General features: G+C 41.8%; 1 protein-coding gene and 2 non-coding genes across 3 annotated transcripts; all 3 read right to left on the reverse strand.

Moving 5' to 3' along the window:
* Window positions 1-789: 789 nt before the first annotated feature.
* Window positions 790-987, reverse strand: LOC149821698 (U2 spliceosomal RNA). The gene has a single exon (XR_016426299.1). It is a non-coding gene; the product is annotated as a U2 spliceosomal RNA (small nuclear RNA).
* A 2,997-nt stretch (window positions 988-3,984) lies between these two features.
* LOC149821699 (U5 spliceosomal RNA) lies at window positions 3,985-4,103 on the reverse strand. The gene has a single exon (XR_016426251.1). It is a non-coding gene; the product is annotated as a U5 spliceosomal RNA (small nuclear RNA).
* An 18,168-nt stretch (window positions 4,104-22,271) lies between these two features.
* On the reverse strand, window positions 22,272-22,987 carry LOC149821700 (uncharacterized). Its single transcript, XM_089981219.1, has one exon. It carries the CDS (start codon window positions 22,843-22,845, stop codon window positions 22,675-22,677), a length of 171 nt encoding a protein of 56 aa, XP_089837345.1. The 5' UTR covers window positions 22,846-22,987; the 3' UTR covers window positions 22,272-22,674.
* Window positions 22,988-25,067: the final 2,080 nt, after the last annotated feature.

Here is a 25,067-nt window from a genome sequence, read left to right on the forward strand (position 1 = left end):
TTGGGTTCAAGAGTGAGTATTGTAGACCGGTAAAGGTTAATCTGTTCAAGTATAGACTGGTTAGGGTATAAATGGGTTGTGTCTGTCACGAGCTCATTCTTAATTTAGTTGGCTGCTCCTTCAACAAGATTATACATTCTCTTAAAAAAAAACAAGATTATGCATTAAAAGCCTTATTATAATTTATAAACACTTGTAATTTGTAAAGCTTATTAAAGATCACTATTATAAAGTACGCAAAAAATTAAAGATAAAAAGAATATTATTTGAAAACTAACCAATTTATCAATTTAAAATAAAAAATGTCCATTACAAAAAATTGAAAAATATGATAATATTGGTTCATATTTAGAATGCATCAAAATCAATAATTAATGCAATTAGTTTTTTTTTTTTACTTTTTAGAGCTAGTAATGAAGTTATCATAAAGGAAACCAATTGGATTAGTGCTATGATATCTCTATCAAACTTATATAATCGGAGATCCAGCCTGAATTTAGCATCTTATACAGATCATGCAACAAGATACAATCCATGGATCAGACTTTGTGTATTCAAATTCTTATCCCACCAGTTTTTTATTTAAAACCATCTCAGGATCCAATATCACAATACGAAAAGCCACAAATCACTCCAACGTATCTTCAGAAGTGTCCTGTATTTTTAAGAGTGCCGATGTGATCCAAAACCCAATGGAAAATAACTGATTCAAGACAGAAAAAAATGAAAATGGAACTCCTAAAGGCTCAACCAATTGATAAACAAATAAAATTGAATATTTGAGATTGATTGGGGCGCGCCAGGCCCATGCAGTAGTGCAACGCATAGGCGACGCTCGCGGAGCCCAGTAGCAAGCTACTGTGGTGGCAACCCTCCCCCACAAGAAATTAATTTAATATCGTGCGGTCACATGGACCACGTATCAGATATTAAACTGATAAGAACAGATACTACACTTGATCTTAGCCAAAAGGCCGAGAAAGGTATGAATTGCTCATTGGCCCTCAACCCCATTTTATACATCTTTCACCCATCTCACTTCGCTCTCCTTGTCGATATGGGTCTAAAAACGAGGCCACGTTTCCTACCACCAACCGCTAACACCTTTGTTATGTATTGTATAGACGAGCCCGTATGGGTGACTTATGCCCGGAACTATGATGTATCCAATTCAAGTTAAACGCAAAGATCAGATGATGATCATATTCTTCCATTTAACTTGCCAGATCGAGCTGTATTTGATAAGGTTTTTCTTCTTTTGCTCCCATTTTAGGTGTTGCATCATTTCCATGGGATTAGAGGTAGGGATGGCAGTGGACCGGGGGAAAGCGGGGCCCTGCCTCGCCCCGTTTGGACCGGGGATGGAGGTTCTAATCTTGAGGTGGGGCGGGGGTGGAGACAAGGGCGTAGCTAGGATTCATGTGAGGGGGGGGGGCAAACAGGGGTGTAGCAAAAAAAAATTATTTGTGCGATAGTTGGGGGTTCGGAGGCAGCGCCCCCGAAAAAATTTTTTTTGAGATAAAATAAAAAATGGCTACAATTATTAATAAAAAGCTATTTCATATGGACAAATCAAACTATTTGCTGCAGTCAAGGCTGGGCTAGGGCTGGACTGAGCTAAAAAAATGGATAAAAATCTATTTCATATGGAATCAGGGTTGGGCTAGGACTGGGTTTTAAAAAAAAAATACAAAAAAAATTAACTGTTTCGGGAGGCACCTGCCCCCCCCTAGCTACGCCCTTGGGTGGAGGCCTTGTGCCCCGCCCCACCCCACTGCCATCCCTAATTAGAGGTGTGGATAGAGATTGCATTCGGACGGACCTCCGACCCAAATCTAACGTACTTTTCTAAAACTTTTTTTTTTGGATAATCCAAGGGAACCCCGTCACCGACCGCACCTTGTCTGGCCTTCCGTTGGTAAAACCCTTAAGGTCCCTCCTGACCATCAGATCAACTTGGTGACATTCACAAGTCACCCCTATCAGATCTTTATCCCATAGTAGCTAGAGTTTGCAGCAGGTCCCTTGTGTGATCTTGCTTCATTACTTTCGAACATGGTCTTCAGATCATAGACTAAGGTAGCTCATTGTAACTTTGCACAGACGCTTTGTGATGTCTAATCTACTTGCACATACGTTTCCCTCATGCCCCTTATCAAGTTAGTGTTCAAGAGTGCCAAAAAGGTGCACAAGCCTAAAAAAGACTGAAATTGAGATGCCAATGTGAAAATTGAATTAAAGAATAAAAAGTTAATTTAATTAATTTTAACAAACAAAATTTTTAAAATGTTAAAACATTAAAAAAATGGAAGAAACAAATTCTGCCGAAATTTACTGAAAAAGGCCATGTAATTCTAGCATTTTTTGAAACAAAATTTGCCACTGCTTCCAGTTATCGAACCATGACTTATCTAATTCAAGTCAAACCTCAAGATCAGATGAGGATCATATTCTAGATCTATTTAGCTTGTCAGATTGAGCCATAATGGATAAGTTTTTTTTTAGCCCGTTTTACGTGGATGCATCATCGCCACCGGATCGGAGGTGCGAACAGATTGGATTCGGTTGGACCTCCAGTCAGAGTTTAACATATTTTTCTCATACAGTTCTTAAAATAAAAACTGAATATTCAGACGATCTGGGTTCAGATTTAGGTAAATTGCTTGTTTCTATCCCTTTTTTTTTAATACCAGATCCCGTATCACTAAGTAAAGCCGGATCCGGCTCTGGTAGGAGCAGCTAGTGCACGTCACCTTGTGTTGGGACGTTGCAAGTTCAAAACCCAATGGTATCGTTGTAAAACTGATAAGGGGTCTGCCTAACCCCCAGCTTACCTTTGAAAAAAAAAGTAAAGCAGGAACAATAACCCCAAGGGGTTTGGCGCAGTGGGATGGGGCCTAGGCCACTAGGCGGGTGGTTAGGTTCAAATCCCATGAGCATAAACCCTTAATTAATTTTTTTGCTGATATTTTGCACGAACTCAAGAAAAATGGAAAACTTATGTTTCTCACAAGAATTTAGCTGCTGTTATTTTTATCATTTTAAAATGTTATGATTGATTATACATCATCTAAGGCTGTCAATGGATTTGGTTTGTTTCTGGTACCTAAGCTGACCTAAATCTAGATTTATGGGCATGGCTGTGAAAAAGCCTACCCGAATAACCGGAACCGGGTCAAGTAACAAGTGGGTCGTATTTGGTATGAGTTTTGCGGAATACCTGACCCAACCCATCTGGCACAAGTGTTTTTTCGCATATTTTTATGTGAAAAAAAAGTACTTTAAACTCTTTAAATTATGTGGTTTGGGTTTCAGATCCCATTTTCTCAACCCGACATAAACCCAACCTGAACCGAGTCCCAAATGCTCATTATTTGCCAGGTTTGGGCTCACGCTGCCCTGATTTAGTTCGAATCTGGATTAGGAATCATACCTATAAAATTCAAATTCAGATTTTTACCGACAGCCATAATCCAGACCACATCCAATCCGTTCGCACCGTTACCATGGACAAAAAAATAAGTCTATCCTTGCTCTCAACGACTTTGCCTTCCTACATGTCCCATCCAAGACAATCCATGTGTACCGTCCATAGTGACTAAAGTAAAAATGGCAAAATCTCAGCAATAAAAAATAAAATTTTATAAAGAAATAAAAATAAAAAACACAGTTTTTTACAATAAATAACTGATAAAAACATAAATATCGCGTACGTTTCTGATGAAAAAATCACGAGAAATTACCGCTTTTAACTTTTATGTAATTTCTTGTGATAAGCGGTCCGGGGCCGTGAGCCGTAAATTGGATGTTTAATTGTGTAAAAGCCTAGACTCAGACTAGTATGGATCTGTTCCAGTTAAAATTGAACACAAAGCATTAACAGTAATTTTTGTGGGACAAAAAGAAAGTTATAATCCAGAGCCACAACTTAACCACCCACAAAGCCGTAAAAGAGCCGATATTTTAAGTTAAAAAATGTTAGGGCTTTCCCTTGTAGGGAAAGCCCATACAAAAATAGGCGTATGCCGCTTTAAAGTGGCGAGCACACGGTATTCTTTAGTAAAAGGCGAAAGAATAGTTCGCTTTGTGCTCACCACGCGGCTGCGTGGTTTGAGAACTCGCCTGTCACCCCCATTATATACAAGAGAGTGGGCTACCGACATATTTTTCTGATCGATATGGGACTAAACTCTCGTTCGTTTGAAAGTATTCTACCCTATCAACGCCACCTCTTCCGTTACGCTCGCTACAGCTTTTGACACTACGCTCTTCTCTGGTCCGACGAGTCCGTTACGAGTTACGACACAAAGATTGCCGTGATATGGGTTCGAACTTGTTTTTCAAAATAACACACCTGGACTACCGAGGTGGTATCCCATGTGGTGAGCAGTGTCCTGTGTCTCAAGCTTCTTAAGGCCCAAGATCGAATCCTTCTGCCACATGGGGCGGCTGTTGTTATTTTTTGATAATTAATCTTCAAAAATGTATTTTATAAAAATATTGCTCGGATGATTATAAATATTATTAAAATACATTTAAGTATCATATCTGCAGCTGTCAGTGCCAGCATCAGCGTGTCGGAGCCTGATGTGTCGCTAGGGACATGCAGTCCAATGGCGTGTCCCTGTGACAGTCCGACATGCTTCTCTAAGCAACGTCACATTGGGCATGAAACTGAACCTTTGTTGTGGGGGCTCAGTTTGGACCTGAAACCGGGCATCTATGGTTCGGGTCATGTTCTAGGTCTGCTCCTAAAACTGACACAACCCAGCTTTTAGTTAGATATGTTAGAAGTCTGCTTGTTTGGGCATGGTGAGCAGCCAAGGGACTCGATACCTTATGGTAGAGCACAAGTAGGTTCAGGTCCTGACCTACGCCAGAACCAACTCCTACCCGAATTGTTGGGCTTGGGCACAGGTATTCATATCCCAAAGGACCAAAACCAAGTTGTATCTACAGCCCATATCACACAACTCACATATTTTAGAAAAAATTCTTGGCAAGGGAAAATCTCATTATATTTAGAAAAAACAAATTTTTTAAAGAAAAAATGGAAAAAATACCAATATATATAGGAAATGTATACAAAATACAAATACAAATAAACAAAAAATGTTTTTATCTCGCTTATATCACGATAAAAATGTGATATTTACAAAATAGGCCATATTCTGAAAATTATAGCATTGTTTGGGCATTGTATGAGCTTTTAAAGTTATGCAATAAAATTGCAATGTTTTCAAAACATTTGTGATGTTTGTGGCATAGACTAGATCATCGTGGTCAATAAAAATTGGATGCAGAACTGAGTAAGCATTTTTTCGATTTATAAAACTCGAAGAAACCGGCACCTGACAATAAGACCTAGTCGTGCTGGCTCAGCCTGTCATACCTACAGTCATCATACCGGAAGCATAAAACTCCGAGGCTAGGAACCCCGACTCCGGGGCCTATGTTGGGCATCAGCTTGCGCAAAGAGGAGATGCCCATGGGAATGAAAACTTGACACTCCTCAAGTGGCCAAGGCCCCACCCCACCCCACTACACCCTCTCTTAGGGCTGAACTGGGTAAGCATATAAAATCAGATTTGTGTTAATTAGATCGGAACTAACATTTTTTTTTATATTTACATGGAGAAACCACCACCAGGATCAGAGACCTAGTCGCGCTGCTCTGCCTGCCATACTTATGATCATTGTCCTCGCAGCGTAAAACTCTGTGGGCTTACCCTTTGCGTTCACGCTTCGGCTTGCGCAAGAGATAAAGCCCATGGGATTTAAACCTAGACCGAAGATCGAAACTAACTTGAAGCGTCTTCATTTTCCTATATAAAAAGCAGTAGATATATGTATGCCACAAACAATCCGAAATCAAGAACTCAGGGTATAACCTAAGTGGGGTGTTGATTGAAAACTGGACCCAATTTTATAAAGATGAATACAATGTCGGTTCAAGATGGTAAGCTCTTGCTGCAGAGGAAAATAAAGTTGGTTTATCTGTAAAAACATAATCTAAAAGCTGTACGCATTGATGAATCGATTTTTGTTTTGAATACCTTATTTTATTTTTTAATGTCAAGCTGGGGTTAGTCAGACCCCACCAGTTATAATCATACCATTGGGATTTGAACTTGCAACGTCCCAACACAAGCTGACCTGCACTAAAAACTGCAACTTTTTTTTAACCTTTGTCTTGTTAGTCTTTGCCTTATGTGTAGCATTAACCGTGGTGATAAAAAAAACTAGGTTTTCTTGAGTTTGTTTGTACTTTAGGATAATAATAACTTCATTTTTAGGTCGTTGCCCCTTAGAGAAGACGATCAGCACAACCCAGAAAAATGAACCAACTGAAGCGTGCCTCTGCGTCTTTCTCCCATATGTGATTTCTCCAATGCTCCTTAGCACAACAACCTCTACCTGATCTCCTCGCAAATTTCCTTCCTGGTGATTGGGTTCACGTATGGCTTGTTCAGCCAGCCCAGCACATCCTCCCCCTGAGAACATCCATTCTGAATAATCTGTTGGATATGTTGAGGAAAGAACCCAGCCCAATTGGGACTAGAGTATTTAGCAATCGCCATATCCACTGAAATGTGCAAGTCCATCTCTATCTGGGCATATAGGTCTCCCCATTGATTCTGATAATAAGAAGCCCTTCACTCCAGTTGTCGGTCCAGAACTTGGTGTGGGAACCATCTCTAATCCACCACTTGACACAGTTTTTAATCTTCCGACTATGCCTTGACTATGGTACGCCAAACAGGAGAATCTTTTTTCTTCCCCCCTTCTGGTCCAAAGACTGCTTAATCGAAGGTATTTCTCTTTAACATAGTTAGACCAGCTATTGGTAGAAACCAATGCAATACAACCCCCAGTAGGCAAGGTAAGCTATAATCAGCATCTGTCAACCGTCTTATGCCTATGCCTCCCTCATCAATGGGCAAACAGAGCATATCCCATGCCATCAGATGAAGCCTTTTAGAGTTGTCTCTATCTCCCCATAGGAAACCAGCCGCCAGTGCCTCAATCTTCTCAATCACTGATTTTGGAAGCTGGAACACTAACATCCAATATTGGGGAAGGGCCATCAACACATGTTTGATTAAGCATATTTTTCCTCCATATGAGAGCATTCTGCCTTTCCAGCTTGCAAGTTTGCTTTCTACCTTGATCAAGAGTTCTGCACAGTCAAGAGGAGTGATCTTCTCATGAGTGAGCGGCAACCCTAAATACCTCATGGGAAGGACACCAAGGTCCCATCCCAACTCTGATTTAATTTTGTTTCTCTCCCTGTCTTTGATGTTGAAGCCGATTGCCTTGGATTTCTCCTTAAAAATTCTGAGCCCAGAGTAGCTAGCCCACTCATCAAGGATACCAGTGAGACCTTTCAAGGATTTGATCATACCTTCGACAAAGAGAAGGACATCATTCTCATATAGGAGAGCCGACTGAAGCATACGGTTAGCTTCCATTGACGGAAGGTAAAATTCTCCAGAGTCTACTCCAAATTGTAATCTTCTTGTGAAAAATTCCATAATGACAAGGAAGAAATAGGGGAAGAGAGGATTCTCCTATCTGAGACCCATTTTGCTTTCAAAGAAAAGATCTGACTTTCTATCTAATAGCACAGAGTAAGTGTAACACTCTCCCCATCGTGTGGGTGTGGGGGGGGGGGGTTACAGAAGGAGAAGGGGGCGACGCCCCCTTCCTCTCCCACGGATCAGATCATGGGAGAGGAAGCGGGCTGCCCCCATTTAATACAGAAGGTGGGAGGGGGTAACCGAGCAACCCCCATGGCTATAAAAGCCATGGGGGGCCTCCTCTCATTTCCCCATTCGATTACCAGAGGAGCAGAAAGGGAGCGTGTAGGGAGAATCAGGAAGAGGTGTTGCAGCCATTGCCGGTCGCCGTCAGGTGAGTCTCCCTCTCTCGTGGGTTGTTTGAATGCAGGGGGGGTCACCGGCAACCTCACAGTTGCCGGTGAGTTGCAACAAAATAGGGATAGGGAGAACCCTCTCCCTGCCTTGCGATAAAAGAGAACGACAGAGGGGTTTCCCCTCTGTTGTTGCCTTTCGTTCGTTGTCTAAAAACGGGGGTCGCCAGCAACCTCACAGTTGCCGGCGAGTTGCAGCAAAATAGGGATAGGGAGAACCCTGTCATTGCATTTCAATAGGAGAAGGAGAGTAATCGAGGAATTTTCCCTCTGCTGTTGTCACCACTGATGACGAAAACGGGAAGGGAGGATTGCCTGCTGCAAGGAGGCAGGAGGTCTAGACGATGCCCTGCTTGCAGGAAGCTGCAACAAGTCCGACGAGGGTAGAAGTTGATTATTGCCGTCGTGATGACAAGCTCGGTCTGCAGTTTCTGCAGGTCGAGTCGGTCATCAGGCTAGACGTGAACCAGTCCGAGCTAGTCGACCAGACCAAGTAGGCTCAGTCTGGGCGTGTCCAGACCTAGCAAACGAAAAGAAAAAAAATGATGTGTGGATATGCGTGTTGTGACAGAACGTATCGGTCTATACGGACTGAGTCGGGTCCGAAGTATTTAGCAGACCGAGTCGGGTTGAAACGGTGGACCGTTTCGGCCTAGACCGAAGGTGGACCCAATATGGGTCAGACCAACTAAGTTTAGACCGAGACAAATCAGATGCGTGTGTGATTGATTTATAGAGTGCGGTGGAAATTAAATCGAAGTAGCAAAGACTCGATTTTTCCATCACAAATTGGATTCGGGTTTGGATCTCAGTTTGGACCCAAAAACTCAAATGGTTGCGAATAGACGACCTGATTTAAATCCAGACAAACCCTTTTCAACCAGGTTTGGATCAAGAATACCGAATCCATGATCCAAATCATAGTTGAGTTGATGGCCCAAGTGGTCAAATTCTATTATGGATGTGGATCTGAATATAACATGATGTAAAGATGGCATAGGAGTCATTGAAAGAGCAAAAAGACCATTTTGCCCTTGATACGCCTACACATCATACAACGCATAACTAAGTGCCCCGAAGTCAGATACATGTGATTCTTGAATCCATGGATTCTACTGCTTGGGTAGAGTCTATTAGTAGGGGATGTGTGAACAAACTCTGAAAGAATGGAGTCAGAGTTTGACAATTAAGTTTAAGGGTGTATTGGTAATTTTGATGATACAAGGTATTCGTTGTTTTCAGATCAAGGGTTGCAATTGGAATTTAAGTGTTCCAAGTAAGTGAACATTTGCAAATTCCTCCTTAGTTGATTAAAATACATGCTAATTAGTTTAGGCATCTTTATATATAATTCCATGTGCTTCAAGTATGCTAGTTTTGTTTATTGTAAAGAGACATTGTTTTGCATGCCTAGGAATCTATAAAGTTCAAGTGTGATGCTTAAACCTCATCATGTATAATTTATGAGTTATGAAATAAAAGTGGCATGACACGATTGCATGTATGAGATTGATGTGTTATGTGAAAATTGAGGGTAGAGTTCCAGAGTCTCAGGGTAGGTATTACCTTGGGAAATGTCACGCTTATGCCTTAGGGGCATTATAAGTGTCGTGAATAAATCTGTGGTGGGTTGCCATCCTTAACAGTTCAGACATGTAAACATGTGTTAAAAATAATTAGTGGATATACATTGAGGATTGTATAACGCACTAAATTCAAGATGTGAATGTTGAGTAAAAAAAAAAATTGTCTATAGGATGACCACCCAGTGTGTGATGGGAACTCTACTAGGAGGCATGGTCTAGGGTAATGTTGATGTGTGTGCCTCATGAGTAACCTGGGAATATCTCAGACGTTTCTAGGTGACCCTTAGGGGTTAAAACATTGCCCACTAGACGCATGTAGGACGTAGCATTAACCACAAAACCTTGGGGGCAGGTATAGCTCCTTGAGACACCTTGAGGGCAGGTATAGCCACCCTGACTCTTCGGCTAGCTACCGTTTAAGTCCCTTTGCTCCCGGCTTGCAACCGACGAGCTGCTGCAGCACCTGTGTCCGTAGTCTGGGCCGGTTTGGACTACATTGTTTGTGAGTGATTCATAAGTCTGGCCAACATTGTAGACTCTGAGTTGTCTACATGGGTTGCTACGCCCGAGGGGGCTATGTCCGGAATAGCCGATTAGAGTAGAAGAGTTGTTTGAAATGATAATAGAGATGCGGTAAAGGAGGTAAAACTCATAACTAACATGTGTGCATAAGTAGCAAACTAAACTAAGACTAGGAGCTTAGAGCTCACTACAGTTGCAACGGCCGTGTCTATTTGTAAATGGAATCTTACTGGGTTGTAGACTCACCCCCTTCTTTTGGTTGCAACTGTAGGTTCAGGGACTGCTGCCACCACTCACAGGACTTAGTACGACTCAGCCACATCAAAAGTATGATTTTCCTTTACTTTTTATTCTGCTTTTGCCTTTTGGATGGTTATGATATTGTAAATGGATGTATGGACCTTCAAGTATTGAATAAAAGAAAAAAAAAAATCTGACACGATTTTGAGCTATTTTTGAGATTATTGAGTAATTTTTCTTTGGGAACTAACGTCCACAAACCTGGGCTCGAGAGGCCCCGGATCGGGTTGTTACAAGTGGTATCAGAGCCAGGTTTTTAATAAGAAAAATTGGATTGCAGAGGAAGAATTTTGTTAGAATTTGAATTAAGTTGAAGGTCCTAAGAGAACGATAATTACAACTATTCAAAGAAATATGTGGCAAAAGAGTCATAGGAAGGTCCTGAACTTATGAGTGTCTCTTGTTAGCAGGAATGGATACTAACAACGATAGTGCCAACGAGAGCGACCGTAGAGGCAATAGGAACTCTGGGAGGCAGAGGGATCCTGAAGTGATTCAAACGGATAAGATGGTTGTCATTCTTTCGCTTTTCGTGATAGCCATAATGGACGTCACCAGGGCAATGGGGAGTATGACACCTCCCGTTCTTTCTTCAGCCCCAGTTTCAGTCATAATCAACAACTGGGGGTACAATGATCGAGAGGAAGAGGTAGCACCACCCCAACCATCCGTTGGAGAATCGCCAGGGTCACGAGGACGTCCTCCATATAGGCATGTTCGGAGAGGTTCTCTGGCAAATCGAGGTGGTAGGGGAGCTGCAGCATGTTGCTCGGGCTGCGACAGGTCTCGTTTCGGCCAATATAGGGCAGAACCGAGCAATACTACCAGTAGCGGGAGAAGTCAGGAGCAACCCAGTGCATCCGGTCATGAGGGTGTACAAGGGTCGATGGTGCAACAAGGTAGGGGCACTAATGTCATAGAGAATGAACAAATAAGAGAATCAGTGCAACCTCTTCGAGGAATGACCTTACTAAGGAGAGGCAGGGGACATATGAATAGGCACACATACTTACGTGCTCTTAGCAACATGGCAGTGCCAGCACCAGTTAGGGTTCCTTCAGACTCCGAGGAAGAAGAAGAACCTACTTACACCCCTCATACCCCGACACCTTAGTGTTTGTTTTTTGTTTAAATCATGTAATAAGGGCCTATGGTTGCCTAGTGGGTGTAGTAAGTAACGGGTTGTATTACGGAAGAACCCGTGAAAAGTTGTAAAAACGTTGTTTTTATTAATAAATAGTAAGTTCTTATGTCAAATATGCAAACCTGTGTGGAAACAAACGTAAATTTTAGTAATCACCTTATTCATATTGCAGTATAAGGACTCGTCAGGGAACATCGTACCAGTCAAGAGGTTCTCAAGTAAGCAAGAGACAAGCAGGCCCTTCTCAAGCAAGACATGTGAGTGAGGGCTCTGCAAGGAAAAGTGTTGCAAGCCCCATTGGTCCTGTGTCTCCACACGCATCCGATAGTCTACCTCCAAGGAGCATGGGAGCAGAAGCTGGAGGTGCTTCACCAGTTTCACCTCGGCACGAACGTGCTACAGTTGGTAGTGGTGTGCCTTCCGGCTATACTACAGAAAGAATTTTGTATGAGCTATTACAAAATTCACTGCATCAAAGTCAAAACCAAGTAGCGTCAGGAAGCAATTCTTGGGCCGAGAAGTTCAAGAATATGAGAGTGCCCACATTCGACGGAACTCCTGGAGGAGTAGCAGCAGAGAAATGGATGATGCAAGCGGAGAAAGCACTGAATGTGATACAGTGCCCAGAGGACCAGAAAGCATGGGTCGCGGCATCAAACTTAATTGGGGATGCTGAGTACTGGTGGCGATCCATCAGAGATGTCCTGGGAAGAGGAGAGTTTGTTTCCTGGATTACCTTTAGGAACAAGTTCTACAGACAATTCTTTCCCAGGATCGAGAGGATGGAGAAAGAAGAAGAATTTAGAAAACTCAAACAGGGAAGTATGAGTGTAGCAGCCTACACCGCAAAGTTCAATTCATTATCCAGATTTGTGAAGGCTTTAGTATCTACTGAGAAGCAAAAATGCAAGCTATATGAGCGCGGATCAAAACCTGAAATTCTGAGGATGGTGGGACCTCTACAAATTCGGAGGTTCGATAGGTTGGTGGAGATGGCATCTCGGTACGAGTTTTGGGACGCTCGAACAACAAAATCGGAGATACAAGAGAAACCTAAGCAAGTGCAACAAGGACAAACTAGTTCGTCGTCCCGAAGGTTTTTCAAGAAGAGGCAAGGCAACGACAGATCTTCGAAGCCACATGAGGGAAGTAGTGCAGAAAACAACAATAAGCAGCAGAGGAAGAAGCCTGAACAACTAGAAACTAAGAAACCTTGATACCGAGGAGCGCCTTCCAAGGGCAACAACTGTAGGACTTGCGGCTTCAAGCATGAAGGTCGTTGTGATGAAAATAATATTAAATGCTACAATTGCAGTCAAATGGGACACATTGCAAGAAAATGTCCCCAGCTCGTACAGGGAGAAGGAGCAAAACCCAGGGAGAAACCAGTTGCTCCAGGACGAGTTTATGTAGTAACTCTGCAGGAAGCTTTGACTAGCCCTGACGTGGTGGAAAGTACACTCCAAATTTCTGGTGTTAGTGCACATGTTCTAATTGATTCAGGTGCTACACATAGTTTCATCACCTCTATTTTTGCTGCACTATTACCTGTTTCACCAGTACCCCTAAAAATAAAGTATCAAGTAGAGACACCAGTAGGAAAGTCGGTGTATATAGATGAAGTCATCCAAGGATGCATGGTACAAGTCGAGGAACGTCTATTGTCGATAGACCTTCTAATACTGGACTTTAAGGGAGTGGACGTTATCTTGGGCATGAATTGGTTATCTAACCATCATGCAACGATTAATTGTCGAGGAAAAAATGTCAGTTTTCAACACCCTGGAACTTCAACTATCACCTTTCAAGGCATTAGAAAACTTGTAAAACCGATAATCATATCATGTCTTCAAGCCAACCGGTATCTACAGAAGGGCTGGATTGGATACTTGGCTTATGTGAAGGCTGAGGATGACGATAAACTTTCAGTCACAGAAGTAGAGATTGTACGGGAATTCATGGATGTTTTTCTGGAAGAACTTCCAGGACTTCCACCGGATAGGGAAGTCGAATTCCAGATAGATCTAGCTCCAGGTACAACGCCCATTTCTATTCTTCCATATAGGATGGGACCTGCTGAACTCAAAGAACTCAAGGATCAACTGCAGGAGTTGTTGGATATCGGATTTATCCGACCATCGGTATCACCTTGGGGCGCACCGATCTTGTTCATGAAAAAGAAAGATGGGTCATTGCGTATGTGTATCGACTATAGGAAATTAAATGCGGTGACAATAAAGAACAAGTATCCTCTGCCAAGGATAGATGATCTATTTGATCAACTTCAAGGTGCAGCCTGTTTTTCTAAGTTGGATCTACGTTTTGGATATCATCAACTAAAGATTCGGGAAGAAGATGTTGCCAAGACAACGTTTCTTTCAAGATATGGTCATTATGAATTCCTAGTCATGCCCTTTGGGCTGACGAATGCACCAGCTGCATTCATGGATTTAATGAACCGAGTATTCAAACCATTCTTGGATAAGTTCGTGGTGGTGTTCATGGATGACATCCTCATATATTCGGCCAGTAAGGAACAACACGCAGAACATTTGAGAATCGTTTTGCAAATACTTAGAGATCAGAAGCTATATGCTAAGTTCTCTAAGTGTGTGTTCTGGCTTGACCAGGTGTTATTTTTTGGATATATTATCAGTAAAGAGGGAGTGATGGTGGACCCAGCAAAAGTTGAAGCGGTAACCAACTGGCCTACACCCAAGAATGCCACAGAAATTTAAAGTTTTCTTGGGTTAGCTGGTTACTACAGATGCTTTGTAGAAGGATTTTCTATATTGGCAGCTCCCATGACTAAGCTGACAAAGAAAGAAATGAAGTTCGAGTGGAATGAGAAGTGCGAGAAAAGCTTTCAAGAAATCAAGAAGCGATTGACCACTGCACCAGTGTTAGTTTTGCCTTCTGGCACTGAAGGTTTTACCGTTTATAGCGATGCATCACATAAAGGATTGGGTTGCGTTTTGATGCAACATGGCAGGGTTATCGCATATGCTTCAAGACAACTAAAGGTGCATGAGATAAATTATCCAACTCATGACCTAGAATTGGCTGCAGTAGTATTCACACTCAAAATATGGCGACATTACTTATATGGAGAACAATTTGAGGTATTCACTGATCATAAAAGTTTAAAATATTTGTTCTCCCAAAAGGAACTGAATATGAGGCAACGACGATGGCTAGAATTATTGAAAGATTATGATTTTGAGCTGAAGTATCACCCAAGGAAAGCTAATGTAGTAGCCGACGCACTCAGTCGAAAAGCAGAATCAGTCACAAGACTATCCATATCAAGCCTGCTGGTGAGCATTGTAGAACAAAAAGCAAAAGTACAATGTCTTCCGGGTCGACTGATGTTTGTCCAGACAACCTTAGGGTCAGAAATTTGGGACAAAATCAAAGAAAAGCAAGTCCTAGATCAAGAGTTAGAAAGAATCAGGTCAACAACAAACGATGGTGAAGATCCAAATTTCAAAGTAGATGACCAAGGTATGCTGAGATTTCGGGATCGGATATGTATTCCTAATGATGAGGAATTTAGGAAACAATTGCTTACAGAGGCACATCATTCAAAGTATTCCATTCAACCTGGAAGTACAAAGATGTACAGGGATTTGAAGAATAATTTCTGGTGGAACGGAATGAAGAGAGATATTGTTGAGTATGTTAGTAAGTGTCTAATATGTCAGCAAGTAAAGATTGAACATCAGAGGCTGGGTGACCTATTGCAACCACTACCTATTCCTGTATGGAAGTGGGCAGATATAACGATGGATTTTGTTATAGGATTTCTTAAGACCAGAGAGGGAATGAATGTGATTTGGGTAATTGTTGATAGACTGACCAAGTCTGCACATTTTCTCGCGTGCAAGACAACGTGTTCCTTTGAACAATTAGCTCGTCTTTTCATAAAAAAGATAGTGAGATTGCACGGAGTGCCAGACTCCATTGTGTCTAATAGATATTCGAAATTTACCTCCAAGTTTTGGCAAAGCTTTCAAGAAGCAATGGGAACTCAGTTGAAAATGAGCACAGCTTTCCACCCACCGATGGATGGGCAGTCAGAAAGAATCATCCAAACGCTAGAGGATATGTTGAGAGCTTGTACACTAGAGTATCACAACTCATGGCACGATATTCTGTCACTAATTGAATTTGCCTATAATAACAGCTTCCAAGCTAGTATTGGGATGGCTCCCTATGAAGCCTTATATGGGAGACGTTGTAGGACGCCGCTATGCTGGGACCAAGTTGGTGAAAGAAAAACCTTAGGACCGGAATTGGTTCAGCAAATGGAGGAGCAAATCAGATTCATCCGTAAAAGACTCCAAGCAACCCAAAGTCGTCAGAAAAGTTATGCAGATAAAAGGCGACGAGAATTGGAGTTCGAGATAGGTGATCATGTCTTTTTGAGGATATCACCATTTAAAGGGGTAATGAGGTTCAGGAAGAAAGGCAAATTAAGTCCTAGATTTATCGGGCCGTTTGAAATTTTGAAAAGGATAGGATTTACAGCCTATCAGTTGGCACTACCTCCATCACTCTCTATAATACATAACGTATTTCATGTATCCATGTTAAGAAAGTACGTGCCAGATCCTTCACATATACTGGAAACAGTGGAATCAGTGTTAGACATCCAAGAAGATTTAAGCATTCAGGAAGAACCAATTGAGGTAATTGAATTTAAGAAGCACAAGCTCAGAAACAAGGTTGTCCCAATGATCCTAGTGAGATGAAAGCATCACAGTAAAGATGAAGCTACATGGGAGAATGAGGCTGATATGCGCTTACAATTTCCCCATTTATTTTCGAGAAAGATTCGGGATGAATCTTTTTGTAAGGAGGGTGGAATTGTAACGCTCTCCCCATCGTGGGGGGGTTACGGAAGGAGAAGGGGGCGACGCCCCTTCCTCTCCCACGAATCAGATCGTGGGAGAGGAAGCGGGCTGCCCCCATTTAATACAGAAGGTGGGAGGGGGTAACCGAGCAACCCCCATGGCTATAAAAGCCATGGGGGGGGCTCCTCTCATTTCCCCATTCGATTACCAGAGGAGCAGAGAGGGAGCGTGTAGAGAGAATCAGGAAGAGGTGCTGCAGCCATCGTCGGTCGCCGTCAGGTGAGTCTCCCTCTCTCGTGGGTTGTCTGAATGCAGGGGGGTCACCGGCAACCTCACAGTTGTCGGTGAGTTGCAGCAAAATAGGGACAGGGAGAACCCTGTCCCTGCCTTGCGATAGAAGAGAACGACAGAGGGGTTTCCCCTCTGTTGTTGCCTTTCGTTCGTTGTCTAAACACGGGGGTCGTCGACAACCTCATAGTTGCCGGCGAGTTGCAACAAAATAGGGACAGGGAGAACCCTGTCCCTGCATTTCAATAGAAGAAGGAGAGTAATCGAGGGATTTTCCCTCTGCTGCTGTCACCACTGATGATGAAAACGGGAAGGGAGGATCGCCTGCTGCAAGGAGGCAGGAGGTCTGGACGCTGCCCTGCTTGCAGGAAGCTGCAACAAGTCCGACGAGGGTAGAAGAGTTTGAGTCCAACGAGAACCAGGTCACCTTGGGGGCAGGTATAGCCACCCTGGCTCTTCGGCTAGCTACCGTTTGAGTCCCTTTGCTCCCGGCTTGCAACCGGCGAGCTGCTGCAACACCTGTGTCCGTAGTCTGGGCCGGTTTGGACTACGTTGTTTGTGAGTGGTTCATAAGTCTGGCCAACATTGTAGACTCTGGGTTGTCTACATGGGTTGCTACGCCCGAAGAGGCTATGTCCGGAATAGCCGATTGGAGTAGAAGAGTTGTTTGAAATGATAATAGAAATGCGGTAAAGAAGGTAAAACTCATAACTAACATGTGTGCATAAGTAGCAAACTAAACTAAGATTAGGAGCTTAGAGCTCACTACAGTTGCAACAGTCGTGTCTATTTGTAAATGGAATCTTACTGGGTTGTAGACTCACCCCCTTCTTTTGGTTGCAACTCTAGGTTCAGGGACTGCTGCCACCACTCACAGGACTTAGTACGACTCAGCCACATCAGAAGTATGATTTTCTTTTGTTTTTTATTCTGCTTTTGCCTTTTGGATGGTTATGATATTGTAAATGGATGTATGGACCTTCAAGTATTGAATAAAAGAAAAAAATTTCTGGCACGATTTTGAGTTGTTTTTGAGATTATTGAGTAATTTCCCTTTGGGAACTAACGTCGACGAACCTGAGCTAGAGAGGCCCCGGATCAGGTTGTTACAGTAAGATACAGAGATCACCACTGCCATTATTCCTTTGATCCATTCCTCACTGAATCCAAGAACATTCAAGCTACTGGCCAGAAAATCTCAATTAATTGAATCATAAGCTTTCTGGATATCAATCTTCACACAACACATGGGATTCATGTGAGACTTGAGGGAGTGAACGAGTTCATGAGCAAGGAGGATACAATGCTGGATATTTCTACCATGAAGAAAGGGCCCCTGACAATCAGAGATGACTCTCGTGAGGATGGGTTGCATGCGTCCCACCATAATCCTACATATAAACTTAACTAGACTGTTGCATAGTGCGATCGGCCTGAATTGAGTGATTGCTTTGCTCCTTCAATCTTAGGGATCAAAAATAAGGAAAGTTTTATTAATGCCCCTAACCAGCCTCCCTTTCTCGAAAATTTTTTTGAGGGCTTTGGAAAACCTCTGTCCCAACAATGGGCCAATGAGTTTGGAAGGAGGAGTTAGGAAAACCATCTGGCCCCGGGGCAGAATCCTTATCAGCTCAAAAAACGGTCGCATGAATCTCCTCATTAGTGATTGGTTCCATGAGGGAAAGATTCTCCTGTACAGAGACTATTTTTCCTTGAGCAATACACATTGGAACATATCCGTTAAAGAGTCATCTACCTCTAGGAAGAGTTTGAAATATTCGGTGCAGTGATTAGGGATGTTACTCTCATCAGTTAAGATGGTGCCCTCTGCCTACATGCGAATAATCTTATTCTTTTGCCTACGACCATTCACCAAGGAGTGGAAAAACTTCATGTTATTGCCGCCTCCCTTAAGCCATGTTTGCCTGGATTTCTGACGCCATATACTCTCTTCGTCTTCTAGGGAGAGTTTTAAAGTCAATCTAAGATTCCTTTCCTTTTCAAGTGCCTCAGCATCCCCTCTCTCCACTGCATTTTGAATAGCTTCTAGATCCATCCTTATGTTTCGTATCTTAGAATCGATTTTACCAAAAGTTTGTCTGTTCCATTTGCTCAGTTCACCGTGAATTTTCTCCAATTTGCACACCACTTTGATCATCTGACAGCCCCTTACCTCTGTGTCCCATCCTTTCTTTATAAGTCTCCTGCAGTCTTCATGGTTAGACCAACAATTAAAAAACCTAAAGATCCATTTTCTTTCCTCCCTGCAGTTATGGTTAACCACTGGGAGGGTCACTAGAGACAGAGGGTTATGATCGGATAATGATCTTGGGAGGGTCTTGAGGGAGTGAGTAATCCTGCAAACTTCATTCCATTTGAAGTTAACGAAGCGTCTGTCTAATTTGCATTGAACATTAGTCGTCGCTTCCCTGTTGTTCCAAGTGAACAGGCGATTTTGATCATTAATTTTCACTAACCCCGCTTCATTGATATAAGGTGTTAAAATCTCTACAGGAAGACATGCGTGGAGGTCGGCCAGTTTTCTCTTGGGCAGATCGTAAAGCATTAAAGTCTCCCATCAAAATCGTAGGGATCCCCAGTTGCCAGATTTCATCAATCAAAATTTTGAAATATTCTCTTCTGATCCTATAATCTGTGTGAAGGTATACCCCTATGACGGCAAAAGGGAAATCTATACCCGGGAAAATCACCTCGCTAATACACTAGTAGGGGCTAGCTTTCCAGCTTCTGATTTTGACTTTGGAGTTGTCTCTCAGCATTGCTTCCCTAGCCCACAATTGATCTTGATGCCAATCCGTATGAATCTCATACTGATTAATTCTGCCAGCAAAACTCGCCATTTTACTTGACGAGAGCATGGTATCAAAAAGAAAAAGCAGATTCGATTTCTGCTCCTGGAGAAGAATTTGCACATTCCGCTGAGCCGCTCCCCCTGCAAGCCCGCGGACATTCCAACTGATTATCTTCATTAGATATTGGGGATAACTCTTCCCCCCCCCCATATCACTATTATCAAACATTTCCACCTCATTATCCTTATCGCTACCGGCAAGGTTTCCTCCTATGTCCATCTCATCATTAAGAATCTGATGCTGCAAAGCAGGTTCCAGAAAACCGCCCTCTCCATCGGTACTTGGAAGGTTCACCTCTAGAAGCACCTCGGCTCCCCCATGAGGAGGACTACGCTTTTTGGCAAATACTAATTTCTTTGCAGCCCAACCCTCTCTTAGAGACCTGGCCCTTTTTTTTGTACATCTTTCAGTCTGTCTTTAATGCTCTTGGAGTGAATTTCCATTCCAATTTCAGGGCTCGGGTTGATATGGGGCGGATGAGTCATCAAGCCAAGGTCTTTACTCTCCGACACCGCCGGGTTTTCCACCCCAGTCGCCATAGCATACTCTGACCCAAAAGGCTTGTCCATCTATTCCATCAAAGTTCAACCCATGCTAAAATAGGCTCTGCTACCAATGAAGATAAGAAAGGCAAAAATGAGAACCTGAAAAGTGAACAAAATATGTTCTTGACTTTAAATCCAATTTAGGGTTACAAACACATGCAACGAAACAAATGATGTTACATACATGAAGAAGATATATGTGCAAGAGAGCACTAGAAAAAATTCAGAATTACCAAATGAATCTTATTTTTAGGTTAAAACTACCCATATTTCACCATGGATTGTTTGCTTTAAGAAACGGGTGACCTCTGCAAGCACAAAAGTGAAGATTTCAAGTTTTCAACAAGCCTTTTTCAGTAACAAAAGATTGTAATTCATTAAAAGTGAGCTGAATTGTCCGTCATAGAAAAGATTGTAAACTTGTGACCCATTGATGGTAGGGTCAAATTGATCATGAGTTCCCTCTTCACTTTGCTGATCAGTTTATATTCCATCATCTCTCCCTCATCCAGCCTGGATTTCTTGGTTCCTTCACCACTATCAGAGCCCTCCTAAAGGCAATAGCTTTGGCATTCACCAAACCACCAGAATGGTGGAACAATGCCCTATAACAACTCTTCACATACGTCTACTACTTTATCCAACTCTGTTCCTGATATTATCCAATTTTCACTTATAGGAATTGCTAAACCTAGTCCGATGACACAATAGCATGATACGGTCTGGGTATCTAATTTGCCAACAGAAATTTTCCTGTCCAAGGCTCCAAAAGAGATGGCCTGCTTTCATTGCACCTTCATAAGATGAAAATGGCTTTTTTTTGGTGTGTGTGTGGGTGGGTGGGTGGGGGGGGGGGGGGCTCATAAATTGCAATTATTCGTTCTTCCTTTCTTACACTTTCTTTTGCATCTTATTCCATCGTAAGTGATGAGCTCAGTCCCTGAGATTTATCCCATTTTGAAATTATTTCATTGATTTATAAATAATTGAAAAAAAGAAGTTACCGTCGATGCCTCTTCTGCATATGGCAGTTTATCTAGAAACAGTGCAGCAATTAAGAAGGCATGTGAATCAATATCCAGTCACCTGCTCCATCACAAAGGAGGCTAACCAACTGGTTACGCCTAGAACAAAAGGGTGATTCCCCGATGTGCTGTCCATATTCGAAAACACTGCAGCAATTAAGAAGGCATGTGAATCAATATCCAGTCACCTACTCCATCACAAAAGAGACTAGCCCACTGGTTACGCATAGAACAAAAGGGTGATTCCTCGGTGCACTGCTTTTGCTGTCCATATTTGAAAATATTTCCCTTCAAACAGCAAAAGAATCAATAATTTTCCTAAGGAATTTGCTTTCGAGTTGAAACTGTTGAAAACTTTGAAGAAAAGATGTCACAATTATCAATCTTTGTATTAAGGGTTTAAAGTTATCAGTTGTCACCTAAAGCAATTTCTGATTAATCCAAAATGTTCTAATTTTGTTAACTGTCACAAACTTCCATCAATATGATAATGTTTAAATCCATTTTGATAAGTTCATCTATAGCTAAGATCCTTTAAAAATTTATTATGTCTGTGGCACAGTGAAGGATATCCATGAAAAGTCATCTGCGAAAATGTCAATGTTTCCTTTGTCCTTGTCACATATACTTTTAAAAAGAACCATCCATAAGATTCATACAATTACCAAAAGTTCCATATACAATGACACCAACAAATTGAGGATGCAGATATATATGAAAATCATGTAAACGACTAGCCACTAGGAAAACGTACAAACAAAGCATGAACACAACATCATAATCTCTGCAGGACAAAAACGACTGTCATTCACAATCTTCATCTTTGTGCAGACAGATGCATAAATAACGAAATTGGCTTTGTGAAGTATACAACACATTTTCACCAATCAGTTTGACTGAACCATCCTCATAACATACCAAACAGAAGTTAACACAATTAGTAAATATAAAATTATCCACATAACCTACTCAACAGAGTTCAAACCCCATCTATGTTTTTTTATGCTTTCTATATGCAATATGCTATAATCCGTGCACCCATACACAGACATGAAGGTTCTTAGAACCCTCATCTTTCCGCATCTTTCCAATAGAAAAAACAAGACAAACGGTTCCCCACATAAAACGATCGATCAACATAATCAACAACGAACAAGACAATGATAAGACGGCACATCCTCACTGCCCATGAACCATAAGTCTTTTTTTGTGTGGAAGAAACACAAACCATTATTCAAGTTATAGATTAATTATATACATCAATCTTCTGCTAAAGAAAAGACCTCCCAATCAAAACAAATCATGGAAACAAGAATCACCGCCAATTGGCACACACCAACAAAAGCAATAAACTAGCGATATGGTTTTGTATGGCAATTTCACGTATGTAATCCCCATTTGCGCAAATTAACGGTAGTCCGAGGGTCATGAATACAGAATTCCAAAATGGGTAGTCCCCAAACTTGCTCTTGCTCAGTACCACCCACAACCCACAACTGTTCACCCCAAATCCATTAGAACCCAAAAGGGAAAGGGGTAGAGAAACAGAAAGAATACGAAAACCCCAACCAATAACAACGAAAGAAAAACTTGCAGCCTCCGCTAGTCCTCGTCCTTCTTCTTGGGCTTACGATAGCTCTCTTCTACGTGTTTGGCCATGACGATGCCGGTATTTATGAGCCTCTTGATGTTGGGGACGTTGTAGCTTTGGGCTATGTAGATGCCGCAGACGGTGCCGAGCATGAACGAGAAGCTGCTCCTGATGATACCCATCTCGTCGATCTACCGTTATCGATAGAAAAAACGTAGACAGAATTACAGACTTCTTCCCCCCAAACTCTGCCTCGTTTCTTCGCGAAGAGACTCCTCTCTCTATATATACAGAGAAGCACGACGGAGTATCTGTACTAGATTCTTCCGATGGTTCGTCCCTAAATCCCTATGGCTATAACATTTTATAGTCAGAGAGAGAGAGAGAGGGCGCGGTGACCACGCTTCTTTCGAGTTTTCCCCTTCCGCAAGACTACATCAGACGATGGAGGGCGTTTGAATCCTCCGGATCCGGATCTCAAATCCGAAGGAGATCTTCGCATTTGAGATCCGAAGATCTGAGAACCAACTTTCCTTATTGGTTCTCATTGCTCAATTGAAGTAGGGATGGTTTGTAATTTTTAGCTGTTCCCGATCCGAACCATTTGAATCCCTAAATTCAGGATCTCTCCCTCTATTGTAGGTCTGAGAAACGAGACGGGTTGCTAGTGAGTTTGGTTCATCCGAACTTGTAACATGAGCTCGATGAGCCAAGCCACAAGCAATTCATAAAGTACATCAGTTTGGTTCAGTGGCGGAGCCACATGGGGGGCAGGGTGGGCACATACCCACCATTACCTGGAAAAACCCTCTTAAGGGGTATCGGGTCACAAAGTGCCTCCTCCCCACCCAACTCCCTCTCTCTCTCTCTCTCAAGCTGCAGAAGAATCTACGTTTCACTTGTTCTGGTCTTGCCCAATATTTATGGAAATCTTTAGTAGGACCTGGAGGTATCCGGAAGTATTTGTTAAGGAGGAGTCCTTTGCGCTAGATCTGATATTGGGGCCGGTTTGTATTAGGCGCAGCAAGAGGTGGAGGTTCATCTGGCGGACGTGGTTGCTTACCTCTTGGTGGTTTGTTTGGATGGCGCGTAACGATGCTCATTTTCGTCATATTCGAGTTAACATTCAAAACCTGGTGCATAAAATTTTGGTAGATGTTTATGCGATCTTGCGTATGCATCTTAGTGATCTTCCACTCCCTCCTGCTGATGCTACCTATCCTTTGTCACAATCTGGGCACGCGGCTATGGCGTGAGCCCATTTTATCTGTCTAATGTTCTTTTCTCTTGTGCTTTCTTTATTTGTTTTGGCTTTTGTTCTTGTTCAGTTCATGGGTTCAACATTTTGTTGATCTTCATGAGTGGTAATGTTGAATTACTTTCGGCTCTCTCTCTCTCTCTCTCTCTCTCTCTCTCTCTCTCTCTCAAGTCCTAATCATACAGTCCAAGTTCAATGTTCGGCAGGCGCTCCAATGGGAACTAGGGGTGTCAACAGGTCGGGTTTGGTTCAGACCATGGTGAAACCAGACTTGGATCAGATTTTTGGGTATGGTATCAGGTCTGAACCCGAGTCTTAATCGGAACTCGAGTTGGGCCCAAGTCTGGTATAAAATTTCACAAACTATACCCGTGTTCATATATTAATCAGACCTTTGGGTCCGGACCTAGGTCTTAATTAGGTCTTCTTATTTGTCATCATACTCGGACCCTATAGGGTTCGGTCTGGGTAAACCGAACACATTGACACCCCTAGCGGGCATGGGTGGTGGGCACTTCTTCTTTCCGTTTTTCTTAGGGTTTAAGACTTTAGGGTCTTTTTTAATTAGCATTTTTTTTTTTGCAAATGAGATGAATGCAACATTAGTTTTTATGTTTTTATTTTCAACAACATTAAATATGATTAATGATTCTGCGTACTTGATTTTAGTTAGAAACTTAAAATTTTAGTTTTTTTAATTAGCATATATATGTGAATGATGTTTGTTTATGATTTATGTTTTTTATTTAGCTTTTAGTTTTTTAATAGCACGAGTCATGAATATTTCATTAGGTTTTAGCATTTTTTATAAAAAAAATTCAAATTAGCATTTAGGTATTATTGTATTTTTTCATTTTAATTTACATTAAATTTGATCTCATGTTTAATATTTTAGTATTTTTTTTAATTAGTATATATATATATATATATATGTGTGTGTTGTCCTTTTAAGATTTAGGCTTTTGATTTAGTTTTTATTTTTTAAATGGCATGAACCGTGAATGTTTAATTAGGTTTAAGGGTTTTTTATGCTTTTTTCTTTCAATTAGAATTTAGGTATTTATGTATTTTTCATGTCAATCGACATTAAACTTTATTTCACATGCTTAATTTTAGTTATAAACTTAGAATTTTAAGGTTTTTAAT

The sequence above is a fragment of the Nuphar pumila genome, chromosome 11, assembly GCF_984573655.1.
Source record: "Nuphar pumila chromosome 11, dmNupPumi1.hap1.1, whole genome shotgun sequence".
Lineage (NCBI taxonomy): Eukaryota > Viridiplantae > Streptophyta > Magnoliopsida > Nymphaeales > Nymphaeaceae > Nuphar > Nuphar pumila.

What these genes read in the sequence shown, in the direction of transcription:
- LOC149821700 (XM_089981219.1), bottom strand. Translation starts at nt 22,845, where the DNA reads ATGGGTATCATCAGGAGCAGCTTCTCGTTCATGCTCGGCACCGTCTGC.